The sequence below is a fragment of the Globicephala melas genome, chromosome 2 (assembly GCF_963455315.2).
Source record: "Globicephala melas chromosome 2, mGloMel1.2, whole genome shotgun sequence".
In the NCBI taxonomy this organism is placed as follows: Eukaryota; Metazoa; Chordata; class Mammalia; order Artiodactyla; family Delphinidae; genus Globicephala; species Globicephala melas.
The window spans coordinates 165760977-165775999 of NC_083315.2; the positions used below are offsets into that span (position 1 = coordinate 165760977).

At 47.3% G+C, this 15023-nt stretch overlaps 1 protein-coding gene across 4 annotated transcripts in view; it reads left to right on the forward strand.

The window, feature by feature from the left end:
- SLC24A4 (solute carrier family 24 member 4) overlaps positions 1-15023 on the forward strand; it is a 177638-nt gene that overhangs the window by 102124 nt on the left and 60491 nt on the right. For all 4 annotated transcript variants that reach the window (XM_030883521.2, XM_060295207.1, XM_030883522.2 and 1 more), the window contains exon 3: positions 13777-13853. In XM_030883521.2, coding sequence (XP_030739381.2) covers positions 13777-13853 — 77 coding nt within the window. The remainder of the gene's footprint in view (positions 1-13776; positions 13854-15023) is intronic.

Here is a 15023-nt window from a genome sequence, read left to right on the forward strand (position 1 = left end):
CAGCCTCCTCAAGGCCCCTTGCTGGTTAGTGGGGATCCCTAACCAGCCTTGCTGGTTAGACCGCTCGCTCTTGGCAAATCATCCAACCTCCCTTAGCTTTGTCCTTGGGTGGGAGGCATTCCTGAGCCCATGTACCTGCTCCAGCATCTGTCTTTCCCCAGGCATTTGCTTGAGGCTGTCTAGGAAGGGGATGTACCAAGTATCTATGTTGGAAGTGATGGAGGTCTTTCCTGGCATGTAGGCATGGGTTAACTTGAACTCTCTCGGCTGATTGGTATGGATTTTTACTATGGGGCACTGAACTCCTAATGAGTAGAGTGGCCATGAAATTTATGATCCAAACTGGGACACTTTGGAGAGTAGAGGGGACATTATTGATCATGCTGGACAGCAGACGTGAATCAAGATGTTTCTGGGGCAAATCAGAGCATATAAGAGACTTAATAACAGCAATCACTGTGTTGTTCTTAAGAGTTCATTAACCCAGAGTAGTTTTCTGTGCCTGTGTTCCGTAGATGAAGGGTTAATTAAGTCAACAAATGTGAGGGCAGTTGTGGGCTGAGTTGTGTCCCCCCAAAGGTATGTTGAAGTCCTAGCCCTTGGCCTCTGTGACTTTGACCTTGTTTGGAAATAGGGCCTTTGCAGATGTGATTAATCAAGATGAGGTCATACTGGAGAAGCGGGGCGAGGTTGCTAAATCCAATGACTAGTTCCTTACAAGAAAGCCACGTGAAGACACAGATGCCCAGAGGAGAAGGCTGTATGGTGATGAAGCAGAGATTGGAGTGATGTGTCTGTAAGGCAAGGAACTCCAAGGATTGCCAGCTGTCACCAGAAGCCAGGAGAGAGGCCTGGAACACATTCTCCCTTAGTCTCTGAAAGGAACCAACCCTGCCACACCTTGATTCTGGACTTCCAGTCTTCAGAACCACAAGAGAATAAATTTCTGTTGTTTTAGGCTTGTGTGTGGTACTTTGTTACAGCAGCCCTAAGAAACTAATATGGGACTTCCCTGGTGGTTAAGAATCCGCCTGCCAATGCAGGGGACACGGGTTCGATCCCTGGTCCGGGAAGATGCCACATGCCGCGGAGCAACTAAGCCCGTGCACCACAACTACTGAGCCTGCGCTCTACAGCCCGTGAGCCACAACTACTGAGCCCGCGTGCCCCAGAGCTCCTGCGCCGCAACTACTGAGCCCCCATGCTGCAATTACTGAAGCCTGCGCTCCTAGAGCCTGTGCACCACACCAACGGAAGCTACCGCAATGAGAAGCCTGAGCACTGCAAGGAAGAGTGGCCCCCGCTCGCCGCAACTAGAGAAAGCCCTCACGCAGCAACGAAGAGCAGTCAGTAAAAGAAGAGAAACTAATATGGGTGCCTCCTACATGCCAGGTTCTGGCGGAAGTGTCAGGGGTACATCAGCAACGCACAGCAGATACAGCCCAATCTTATGAGGGCTCACCATGTAGACCTTTGTCCCTGGGACTTTGCACAGACTGCTGGCTGTATGGTCTAGCCAGACAGTAATTGTTTCTGCAGGTTGATCAGGCAACTGAGATTAACACCTGGCCCAAATCGATTCTCACACCCACCTTTGCCGGCTGAGAACGACAGGACAAGTCAAGTGGGTTCTGTTGCTGACTTTGGCAATGGTGACATGGGCTCAGGTGACATCAGGTCTTGTTCCAGGGGTGCAGAGTGCCTGTTGTGATGAGCCCACCTGAAAATGGGTCACAACAGGCAGAGCCCACGCTGCTTCCTGGGCCTCTGAGCTCGGGAGATGAGCTCACCTTTCTAGCAGCAGCAGCAAGGACCATGTCCAGCCCCATCCCAAAGTCTCCTCCACAGGAAACATGGTGGTGGCTGACATGTGCAATTTTCACGTGAATCCAGGTGCTTGTTACTTGTCCATCCATGTTGTGAAAAGTATGACAATGAGGGAAAACAGTGGGGAGTGCTAAGGTTTATCAGCGGTAATAGATATGCTCCCCTTTTCCTATATTGTGGGAAATTCTGTGGATCTCTCTTTACTGACGTATAACAAATATAAAAAAAATACAGATTTTTAAGTGCACAGCTTGAGTTTGACAAATGTATGTAACCATGTAACTACCACCCCAGTCAAGATCTGGAACATTTCTGTCACCCTAGAAAGTTTCCTGTGCCCTTGTCTAATCAGCCCCTCCCCCAACCCCAGAGGTTCTAACTTCTGTCCCCGAGGGTGGTGTTGACTGTACTTGGGCGTCGTATCTGTGGCATCACGCTACTTGTGCTAGATTCTTTCATGCACCATATTTTTAAGCTTCATTCTTTACTGATAAATCATAATAAATGGACTTCAACATTTTACTATAAAAAACAATATAATCACGTTATAAAGCGTTTGGCAAGGGGGCGATGGGAGGGAAAGTGATTTAGGATTCTTCTATGTGCCACAGCCGTTGTAATGGTTTTAGTGTATTTCTTTCTAGTTCTTTTCATTTGCTTATTTGTTCATAGCTGCAAAAAAGCCAAAGGTGATTTTTTCGTGTTTCTTTTTAAAATTTATGATAAACATTTTTTCCACATCCCGTGTCTTTACCATTTTTGATAATACTCTGTCTAAATTGTGCCATGAGGGCAGGGGCTTTCACTGTCATGTTCACTGATGTATTCCCAGTATGTAGAACAGTGTCAGGACATTGGTAGGTGCCAGTAAATGTTTGTGGAAGGACTAGGTGAATGTATCAGAGCTACTTAACCATTTCCCTATTACTGGACAATTAGTGGCTTCAGTGTTGTACCATTAGAAATAATAAATATCTTCACACAAATGGTCCTCCCACCCCATTTTGAGTGACATTCTTAGAACAAGTGCCAAATATTGTGTCAGAGAAGAAACATGTTATGGTTCTTGTTAGACAGTCAAGTGCCTTGTAGAGCTGAATTACTCAGGTATCAGTCTTGGCTCTGCCACTTACGTGCTGTGTGACCTTGAACAAATTACATCACCTTTCTGTGTCCTAGTTTGCCCATCTGTAAAATGGGACTAATGATAATATTTCCCAGGCTTGTTGTGAGGATTAAATGAACTACTATGTGTAAAGTACTTAGAAGGCTTGGTGATAGTAAGCCCTGTATATGTATTTGCTGTTTATGTTTTATACATAAAAGAGGTTATGCTAAGAAAAGGTTTGCCTATCTTTCCAAATAGAAATGGTTTATATCTTAATAACCACTGTCCTTTTGATAACTTAGTAGCGCTGTGTGGTGCCCACTGGCGAGTGGCTCAGAGCTGGGTTGCTGTGTAATGGACAGAAACCTTGGTGACTGGTTCACGCCAGATGTTTTGTGTGCCTGCCTGTAAAATGCTCTTGCTGGAGGCCATCCAGTAGAGGCAGGGACAAGACCGGGTGAACAGTTTGTCCTCACAGCCCTCAGAATGCTCAACCTAGTGCTGGAGAGAGACATACAGACACAACTAAAGGTTCTTCCTATCGTGGCAGTGAACAAAGGCCCCGCCGAATGAGAACAAATCCCCGATACCTATTGAGAGTTTACTGCAGGGGAGTCGGCCACCATCACTTGTGTTTGCCAGAGACTCAAAGGCAGGTAGGGGAGTGAGGCAGCTTTATAGCGGAAAAAAAGAAAAGACTTGCATTTCGCCCTGAAGGAGGTTGCAGGCCTGGGGAAGCTGGAGGTGACTAAATAGAGGCAGGGTATTTTATGCCATTGGTTTGGGGAGTGTATTCATTTCCTAGGGCTGCTGTCACAAATTACCACAGACTGGGTGACTTAAACAGTAGAAATTTATTCTCTCAGTTCTGGAGGCCGGAAGTCAGAGATCAAAGTTATCAGCAGAGTTGGTTTCTCCTGGAAATTCTGAGGAGAATCTTTTCCTTGTCTCTGTCCTTGCTTCCGGTAGCTGCTGGCAATCCGTGGCATCCCTTGGCTTATGGGCACATCACTCCTGTCTTTGTGTTTGTGGTCACATGGCCACCTTCTCTGTTTCTCTGTGTCCTTTCCTCTTCTTAGAAGGATACCAGTCCTTGGATTTATGGCCCACCCTAATCCAGTATGACCTCATTTTAACTCAGCTACCTCTGCAAAGACCTTATGTTATAGACAAAGGAACTAACTGTATTCCCTCAAAATCCATACGTTGAAGCTTAACCCCCAAAATGATGATATTTGGAAATAGCGCCATTAGGGAGATAACTAAGGTTAAATGAGGTCGTAAGGGTAGGGCCCTAATGTAATAGAACTTGTGTCCTCATAAGAAGTGAAAGATATCACTTATATGTGGACTCTAAAAAAATGGTACAAATGAACTTATTTACAAAACAGAAAGAGTCACAGATGTAGAAAACAAACTTATGGTTACCGGGGGGGAAGTAGGGGGGAGGGATAAATTGGGAGATTGGGACTGACATATACACACTACTATATATAAAATCGATAACTAAAAAGGACCTACTGTATAGAACAGGGAACTCTTCTCAGTACTGTATAAAGACCTACATGGGAAAAGAATCTAAAAGAGTGTACATATGTATATGTATAACCGATTCATTTTGCTGTATAGCAGAAACTAACACAACATTTTAAATCAACTATACTGCAATAAAAATTTTTTTTAAAAAGTGAGTTTCCCATAGACAGCAAAAAAAAAAAAAAAAGAAGAAGTGAAAGAGACACCAGAACAGAAGTGCACGCACGCGAAGAAAAGGCCATGTGAGGACATGGTGACAAGGCAGACATCCACAAGCCAGGAGGAGGGCTCTCGCCAGAAATCAGCCATGCCAACACCTTGATCTTGAACTTCCAGCCTCCAGAACTGTGAGAAAATTAATTTCTCTTGTTTAAGTCCTCCAGTCTGTGGAATTCTGTTATGGCAGCCCTAGCAGTCTGATGTACCTTCTTTCCAAATAAGGTTGAGTTCAAGGTTCCTGGTGGACATGAATTTTGGCAGGGGACACCATCCACCCCATTGTAGGGGTCATATTTAGCTTTCTCTGGCTGGTCTTGAGTTGGAAATTGGGACAAAACAGTAGGGAGGCTGGCCCTCACTGACCACATCCTGACCATCTATCTGGACCATTACTATGGCTGTGGGCCAATTGTGGTTGGGCTTCCTGGACCAGCTGCTGCAGAGGACATGGGTCAGAGTTGTCCTGTATGGCCTGGCCAGTGTCCGTTTGCATGTTCAGGCTCTTGTCCTGCTGCTGCTAACCAGCTGTGATGCTGAGGAAAGCACTTGACCTGTCTGGACTCCAGTGTTCTCTCTCCCCTTGAAAATGGGACATTAAGCTGTTCTCCGTGGGCGGGAGAAAGATGCTTAGCATCAGTGCAGGGAGAGAGGTGGAGATGCCGAGGATGGCTTAGAAAATATTTCCCTGGTGATTTTGATAAGCCCATGGCCCCTCCTGGGTGGAGAACAGCTGGGCCACTTGGCATCTGGAGCCTCTTCCAGCCATAAAATTCCACAGTGGTTTCTCCTGGAGAGAACAATCCTCCTGCTGGATCTTCCAATCATATTTTTATTTTTCGTGGCGTTTAATCTCTTTTGGAATGTACTGAAATCAGAGAGAAGATTTTAAACTCATTTTCATGCTGGTTAAGCCAGTGATTTAATCTAATTATTTTTACTCCTGTTTGGGACATGAGAGTGATGCTGTAACACCTAGACATTTCAGCTGTTGTCCATGAAAGGTACACAATTCTTAGCAACTTTATTTCAAACCATAGAATTGGGGGAAAATCACGATTTTTTAATTTTTTTGCTTTGGTTTCTGGCACTGGGTGGTTTCTAAAACACAGAAGTCGAAATGATAGAAATTTGAAGCTATTTAAATTACTCCCCAGCCTTCCCATCTAGCTTTCATAGTTTCAGAATAAACGTCAGGGCTCAGAATATGGGGTTATTTTTAACCGGGGTAGAAAGCAAAGGGAGAATGGCATGTTTTGAGGCTTTTTTTTTTTTTTTCCTTTTTGAAAAATTCAATTCACAGTTTCTATTCCCTAAAGAGAATCAACTAATTAAAAGGTTTAAGAAAGATCAGCATCTAATGGAAGGACTTGTCCGTCAAACACTCTCCGTCTGGGAAGGGTCAGGATTCAGCATCCAAGCAGCAGTTTGAAAAGCCGGGAGCTGAGAAAGGAGGGCTAGCCACACCATCTCCTGGGCATCCTTCCGGGCAGAGCTCATCCTAGCAGCTCCTGAGTTTGTGTCAGAAGGGAGGTGGAAGGCCAGATACTCATCACTCAACGGGCATTTCCTGAACACCTGTCTTGTGCCAGGACCTGGCAGCCCACAGACGTGACCAGTGCAGCCAGACCAGAGCAGACTGGAGAAGTTGCCAGGGCTGGACCACGCAGGGTCTCGAAGACCTTGATAGGGTTCTGGACATTTCTCCGAAGAGTAGTTGAAAGCCATTGAGGAGTGCTAAGCCATAAATGCCTGTGGAAAACAGAAAGGAGCAGATTGAGAATGGCCGTGGGGAGGTCAGGCAGAAGGCGGGTGCAGTGGTCCAGCCAGAGTGGATGCAGGTGGTGAAGATGAGGAAGCTGATGGATTCGAGAGCTGTTTTGGAAGTAAGATTGTGGAGGATTGGCTAAAAGAGGGCAGAGTGTACCAGTTAGCTTTCAGTGCAGGAAATAGAAACCATTCTCAATATTTTCAGCAGAAAGGAATTGAATTCAGGGAATTAGGTCCTTACAAAATGGCAGGAAGGGCCAAAGGAGCAGGAATTGGAAATGGAATATTCAAATTCAAAAACATCTTATGTACAAATAAGGGAGTAGATGTTATTGTCAGGAGAGCCTGTCCACACTTAGATCTCCGAAGCCTTGGTTGCCAGAGGAATAACACCTCTCCCTCTTTTCTGTCCTCTGAATCTGCTAGGTTGGCCGAACCTACTTCTCATTCAGAACCCTAGCTGCATGGTAGGTCAGGTTCCACAGAATAGGAAACAGGGCTAGTATGTGTGAACGTGCAGTGCACAGCCTGCACACCCGTACCTAGTGTTCTCGACAGGAAGGCTCATGGAAGGAAGTCGAAATGGATGCCGAGTGCCAACTGGCCTGTCCACTTATCACAGGGTATGAGGGAGGAGGAGGTCGTCAAGGATGGCACCAGACCAACATGGAGGGTGGGCCGTTCACTGGGGACGGGTTTAAGGTATTTATAAGGTAGCCAGAGAGTAACGTGCCATTGCCAGCTGGGTATGTTAGGTCTTGAGTTCAGGAAAGACTGAGATCTGGGAGAAGTCTGCAGAGATTAGAAGGTCAAAGCCAGGTCACCTGGAGAGAAGAGGGCTCAGGGCAGATCCCCTGGAACCCCAAGGTTCGGGGTCCCACAGAGGAGGGGGCCCTCTGAAGGAGACTAGGCAAGTGAGGACAGCGTGGGGTCAGAGAAACTAAGAGAGAACATTGCAAGAAGGTGGAGTCACACAACAGTGTGGGTGAACCTGAATGTATTTCGCTAAATGAAAGGAGCCAGACCAAAAAGGCTCTATATCCCGTGATTCCATTGATACGACATTCTGGAAAAGGCAACACATCAGGGGTTGGGATTCGGGGGAGAGTTTAACTACAAAAAAGGCTGCAGGAGGGAATTTGGGGGTGGGGGAACTCTTCTGTCTCAGAGGCTTGAGAACCCATAGAAATGCACATCACAACGAACAAATCTTACTGTATGTAGGATGGATGGGTGAATGGGTGGATGGATGGATGGGTGGATAGATAACACATACATTCATTCATACATATGTTCATTCATACATAAAAGAAGTGGTCAGTTTCATTAAATGTTTCAAGGAGGTCAAGGAAAATGAGTGACAGGTTTCCCCAGGATCCACAGGACAGTGGGCTAGGCCTCTGTAGGAGTGGGTCCTGGGCTATAAGTGGAATTGGCCTAAGACATGCAATGTGTATTCCTCCTTTTGAGAGCATGAGTTCTTGACACGGCCCTTGGAGCTTCCAGGAATACAGAGCCTGCTCCTTGGGTAAAGGAGACCTTAGTCCCGAGATGTGCCCCTCTTGTGGGTAAAATGCTTGGATGGAAAGAGCCTGGTGTTGGTTGGGCTCCCAGCCTGGGTTCTTCTCTCACCTGTGCCAAACAGTGGTTGTATGACTGCAGGTGAATCCTTAAGCCTCGCAGAGCCTCCGTTTCCTCATCAACAAAATGGGAATAATGATCTTCTCAGGACTGACCTGGCAGATGAAAGGACTTTGAAAAGTCAGGAACGCAGCCTCCAAAACTTGACGAGGGTGCCACTCTCTCCATGGGCTTGCTGCCTGTCCCACCTCCCCCAGGTCAGTAACCCCTGGCTTCCTTCATGCCCCACCATCACAGCAGGCTTCTTCCTGTCTCTCAGTCATTTGTTGCCTTATTGGACCCTCAGCAGCCCGTTAAGGGCACATCCTCAAGGCTAAGCCCCTAGCCTAGCACCTGGCACATAGTAAATGCTCAAGAAGCATGTATTGACTTGAACTCGTTCAGGATCAGGGTGTCTGCCATCCTGATAACCTCCTGCTTTCTGAATGACTTTGGCTTTCTCCAGAAGTTCCCATCACTCTCCCAGGTGAAGAGCTGCCAGACCTAAGGATGCTCACAGATGCAACAGGGCCTCATCCACCTGCTCCCAGAGAGCCCATCACCTGCCGCGTGGGGCTTAGTAAATACTTGTTGAACAAATTCATACATTTTGGAACTAGCAGCATTGTTGGCCGAAGTATAGAGCCTTGAAAGGGCAACATAAATTCAGGGTTTCTGAAATATTATGGCGTCACCCATGTAACTGTGTGTGTCAACAGGAAAGGTCAAGGGTGCGCTAGGGGTCTGGCTTATAAGGTGTTAGAGAACTTAGTAGCTAGTGGTGGGGAAGGGGTGGCAGATGTCCCCTGGGACCTTACATTTCCCCCCTCAATGTTCAGGAAGGCAACTGGCAGGAAAGACCTCCCGCCCCAGTTCCCCCCTGCCCTGCACACAGTGGTGGGGGTAAGTTCCAGAACCAAGAGTGACGGAGAAACCAGCTCTGGGCTCCGAGGTCCACAGGAAAGAATGCTAAAAGAGGGGTGGGGAGGGGCTGCTGGGTCGCTGGCAGCTTTATCTCCCCTCCTTCTCCTCCCCTGCCCGCCCCCGGGTGTGGACGTTGCTGGAATCATCTCTGGTTTCCTGAGCTCAGCTCCACCTGCAGACACAGCTCTTCCCTACACCCACCAGATTTCTGCGGCTTAAAGGCTTACGCGTGACCTCGAAAGCCGCTTGTGTGCGCCCTGTTGATTCCTCTCTTCTCCCTGGTGGGGATTTGAGCAGATAGGGCAGACTCGGCCCCTCTCAGACCCGCAAGCATCCCACCGTTGAACGTGGCCGCGGGCCCCCAATCCCAGCAAGCCCAAGAGAGGAGAAGAAGGTTTTCTCAGGAAGCTGGGATTAAACTGCACCAGCATTCACATCCTAACATGGCCGGTATAATCACGCTTGCTCTTTCCCCCACTAAGCTGATCTCATCTTCTCTTTTGCTTTCACAAAGCAAGGCTCATCCTCTGGAACAGCGGGCACAGACCTGGTGTGGAGGGAGGAGTCCGTAAGTCAACAATCCTCAGAGTGATGGCAGCCTAGCTGGGATAAGTGCTGTGCATACACTATCTGTATCACTTAATCCTTACAGCAGCCTGGCGGGCGGGTTCTGTAGCGTCCCCATTTATAGGTGAGGTAACAGTCCTGCGGTGTTAAACAACTCGCCAAGGTCATGCAGGTAACAAGTAAAGGACAGAGGCACTTCCTGAAACCTAAGCTACCTGCTTCTAAAAACAAAGCCTTAAGCCGCTGTATAGGCTGCCTGCAGTTTAAAATTGCTGCTGTTGAAATAGAGACACAGACGTAAAGAATGGACATGTGGATACCGGGATGGGAGGAAAGGGGGAAGGGATGAACTGGGAGATTGGAATTGACATATACACACTACTAGATAACTAATGAGAACCTACTGTATAGCACAGGGAACTCTACTCAATGCTCTGTGGTGACCTAAATGGGAAGGAAGTCCAAAAAGAGGGGATATATGTATACGTATGGCTGATTCACTTTGCTGTACAGCAGAAACTAACACAACATTGTAAAGCAACTATACCCTAATAAAAATTAATTAAAAATAATAAAAATTAAAAATTGTTGATGACGAAGTTGGGAGGGGTAGAGTTCCTGCTGCATGTGCCCCATGGTCTCTACACCCCATCCCCTGTATGCCAATCTCTAGAGGATTTGACTCAAACTGGGGAGTGGGCTGGTCCCAGCTGCCAGCTGCCAGCTAGGGAGGGCAGGGTGGCCATCTCCCCGCTTGCAGCCGTTGCTGTCCACGGCAGGGCACGCACACGCGGTAACGATGACCATTTCACCACCTCGCGTGGCAGCACATTGCCACTGAAGAAATAGAAGGACAGAGAGGTGAAACGACTCGGCCAGGGTCCCACAAGCTGATGGGTAGTTGAATCAGGACCCAGTTCAAATCTTCCATTTCAAGTCAGTGCAGCATGATTTCTATCCATGTTGGAGGCAGCCCTTAACCCTGGACGAGGAACTTAGGATCCCCCTTCTGAGTCCTGGCCTATATGGTCCCTGAACTAGTCACTCCCCCGCTGAGTCTCATCTGGCAAACAGGGATATTTGTGGCTGCAGTGCCTGCCTCATGGGCTCAGGGTGTGTCCAGAAGACTTGGGTGGGTACAGAGGGTGATTAGCAGCTGGCAGCTCTGCCAGTCACTCTGTCTCTACTGGCAAAATTCAGACCGTGATGGCATTCGCTCCCCTCTACAGCCCTCCAGTGTATGCATGGGGTCACGGAGCAAGGCGCTTCGGCTGAACCATTAGAAGCCTGTTCCTACCAAGGACAAAGCCATTTACAACCCACGTCCCCTCTCTGCTGGAGCCCAGACGATAATGTCCTTATGGCAGAAAGGCCTCATTACTTGATTCTAATTTTCCAAGAGCGCCCAGTGTTGGATAAATCACTGCTTTGGAGAATCAAAAACTGGCTCGAATTTTCATGGCAGAAATGTCTGCTTGATCTGCCCTGAAATATCCCAGACAGTTACATTTCTCCTGGAAACAAGGTCCTGGACGCAGGAATGTCGAGTTACTGCCTTTATAATTCTCCATCTCTGAGCCGACAAGCCTTGAAGTAGACCCGTGCCCTTGAACTGACAGCAGCAGTTCTATTAAAGAAGTTTGATTACAGGGGGAAAAAAAGTGAAAGAATCTATGTTTCATTAAATGCTGCTTGTTTTAAAGTGGGAACGTGTTCTGGGAGTCTGGGGAGCTAATGTTTTCTGGGTCTTGTTGGGAGAATCTCATCTTAAACGGAAGAGTTTTCTGTTTTAAGGGAGAAACCATCCTTTCAGAGCTTAGAGCCAAATTGTATTTACAGAGAAGGGATTTTTGTCCTGGAAGTTTCTAAGCGTTTATCAAGTGCCCACTCTGAACCAGGCATCATTCTAGGCATTTAAGAGGTTTGCAAGGGTAACGAAAGCGTTCTAACAGGATGAGATGATGTAGATTGTCATTTTTGTTAATATTTTAGCATTGTTTATTCAACTGAATGTTAAGGTCTCTTGAGAACCTACTGTGTGCCGGGCCTGGCCGAGGCACTGTGAATGCAATGCGGGGCAATGTGGATCCCTGCCTTCCAGAAGCTTCCAGTCTAGCTGAAGTGCCGAGGACGTGGGGGTGTTTTGGTGTCTGATGGGGAAGCTGCAAAAATGACATTCACAAAATAAAATGCTTACCTGTTGGTCATCTCCAGTGGGGGGCGGGGCGGTGAGAAGGAATTACACCGCCATTATAGGTGACATTAAGGTCCAAGAGCCCATAACAGAAGCATTCTTGGGCCAAAGAAGGGCCTGTGACATGGTACTCAGTGACCTGAGATGCCACCTATGCCAGTGGAAGCACACCTGGCACCTGAGTGGGCCTGAGAGGTTAGGGGACAAGGGTGCTGTCAGTCCTCACCTCCTCCCTCGTTCCCGCTCGGCATCAGGTGCCCCTCCAAGGCTTACCTAGAGCCCCGCCTCCCATGGATCATTTCCCCTGCTCTGTGTGGCACTGCTAAAAGAGTGCCCTCCCTGGGGACAGGAGAGTTTCCTAGTGCCAGCACTGCCATCCTCGACCCTGCCAACGTCACTTGACTTCTCTGGGATCTTGGCTTCCCCCTCTGGAGTGACAAGTCCATTGTGGGCAGGAGGAGAGATTGGGGGGAGGGGCTGATGGCTCTGGGACAGGCTGGAAGGGCTGTGCAAGAGGCCGCCTGTCCCTGAGCTCTGAAACGACTCTAGCGGAAGGGGATAGGCCTCCCCTTCCCCCTTCACGGAGCTGCTTCTCAGTTCTGACTTGACGGTGAGGGAAGAGTATTCCACAGTCCTGGGCGGGGGGGGGTGGGGGGATGCAGGTTTGAAGCCCACCACAAGCTTGACACGCTGTAACAGTAAGGCACGTTATTAAAATTAGTCTCACCGTTTTACCGATGCAGAAACTGAGGCACAAAGAGGTTCAGGAACGTGTCCCTGTCGACCCAGCCTGTAAGTATTAGAGCAGAGAACTGCACTTGGCCATGTGACCTTGGAGCCTGCCCTCCCAAGCCAGCCATCCCTGGCCTCAGCCTGCCCGTTGGCAGGGATCGTGTTGGTAACAGATCCGAGTGTGTGTTGAAGCCACTTGGAAAGCTGTCTGCTAGGAATGTGGCTGGAATCCATTGACAAAGCAAGGAACCATCCCGATTTTCTTCTTTGGTGACTTTTGACTTCTTTATACTTTTTTTGGTAACTTTATTGAGATGTAATTCATATACCATACAATTCATCTGCTTAAAGTGTACGATTCAGGGGCTCTTAGTATTCAGAATTGTGCAAGCATCACCACAAACAATTTTAGAACATTTTCATGACCCCAAAAAGAAACCCTGTACCTTTCAGCTGTCACCCCCCCAAACTCCATACCCTCCAGCCTTAGGCAGCCATTAACCTGCCTCTATCTCTGTGGATTTGCCTGTTCTGCACATTCTATATTAATGAGATCCTACAATAGGTAGTCTTCTGTGAGTGGCTTCTCTTACTTAGCAAAATGTCCTCAAGCTTCCTCCATGTTGTAACATGTATCAGTACTTCATGTCTTCTTATTGCCAAATAATATTCCATTTGTATGTATATATCACGCTTTATTTACCCACTCATCAGTTGGTAGATGTTTGGGTTGTTTTCTGCATTTGGGTTATTACGAATAATACTACTATGAACATTTCGTGTGTGGGTTTTGTGTGGACATATGTTTTCATTTCTCCTGGGAAGATACTTGGGAGTGGAATTGCTGGGTCATATGGTAACTCTGTTTAACCTTTTGAGGAACTGCCAGACTGTTTTCCAAAGGGACTGCACCATTTTGCATTCCCACTAGTAATGTATGAGGGTTCCAGTATCTCCACATCCTTGCCAACCCCTGTTATTATCTGTCTTTTTGTTTATAGCCATCCTAGTGGGTATGAAGTGTTTCATTCTTTTTTTTTTAATTGCAAGGGATATGCAAAACATGATCAACTTTAAGGTACTAGAATATCTGGATAATTCCGTATCCAGCAATGTTTTCCTAAGAGAGCAGGTCTGCGCTGGACAGAGAAGTAGCTGGCCTCTCCCCTGGTAGTCTAACACCAGGGGGGCTCTTCAGTTCCATGGCCGACCCCCCCAGACCTCAAATGACACCCCTTGGTAACTAATATTGAATACCTTACCATGTCTTCTTGTCTTCCAGCGATTCATGAGTTCCCCGCAGACCTGTTCTCCAATAAAGAGCGACAGCACGGAGCCGTCCTGCTACATATCCTTGGTGTAAGTGGCCCTCTCGGGGTGGGATGTCCCTAAACTTCAGGCATGTGAAACCTGTCTTCAGAGCACAGTGTGTCAAAGATCTCATCCGGTCTTTGTAGAGCCCTGTGAGAACAGATGCTGGATGTGTTTTAACCACAAAGAAATGAAATCTTAAGGATAGGAAATGATTTGTTCAGTGTCACACAGCGAGTGGCCCCAGAGCCGAGACAAGGATTCGCGTCTTCTTGTGCCTCATTTTCTGCTTTTATAGAATGGGAGTGACAGCATCTTTCCCAGATGTATAAATACAAGTGAACATGGGTCAAGTCCATCAGACGTCGCAGGGCACGTGATAAGGGCTCTGTCCCCACTTGCTATCATGATCCCCGGGTCCCCCCACATTTTACTGCCTTGACATAACTAGTTTAAGACTTTGGTGCCCTTCTTCTCAAACTTCCCTCAGTGTTAGATGAGCCTGATGACCAGTGGTGGAGTTCAAGTAGCCGTTCAAAAAGGCACAGTGAGCTCAAAACTAAATTATAGGTAAAAGTCGCTCTTCTCTGCAGGCAAACTACAGCCCGCAGCCACTACCCATGTCTGTAAATAAAGTTTTATTAGAACACAGCCATTCTCACGCTTTTCTGTATCATCTGTGGCTGCTTTTAGGCTTCACTAGCAGAGCTGAGTAGCTGTGTTGGAGACTCCGTGATCCACAAAGCCAAAAAAAATTACTGTCTGTCCCTTTGTAGGAAAAGTTTACCAGTCCCATTGTTTACTGCAGGGAAATGAAAGCGCTCAGGGTTTAATTTTCTACTTCGCATCAATCACAACAAATGTTCCTCCTGATGTGGTTCCCTGACCACCTAGCACCATCTGCTTACATATTTAAACCCAACACAGTATTCGTCTTTGCAAGAGATAATTAAGCAAGTGAAAGCTGGGATTCTCACATAGAGAGTTGCCAGCTGAGAATAATGTATGAGTGAAGTTTTAATTAACAGGATAAACCACTAGTGAAAATGAAGGTTGTGGGCAAATTTTGAGTGACAGACCTGTGTATTATTTCTCTAATAGAGTTATTATCTTCCTGGTATCTCTGGCTTTCCCATGCCCTCTCCTTTCACTGAGGGGGTGTGGGTTTGGCGAATTAGTCCCACAGTTCTGTCCCTCTGCCTCATCAAAGTCTTGACA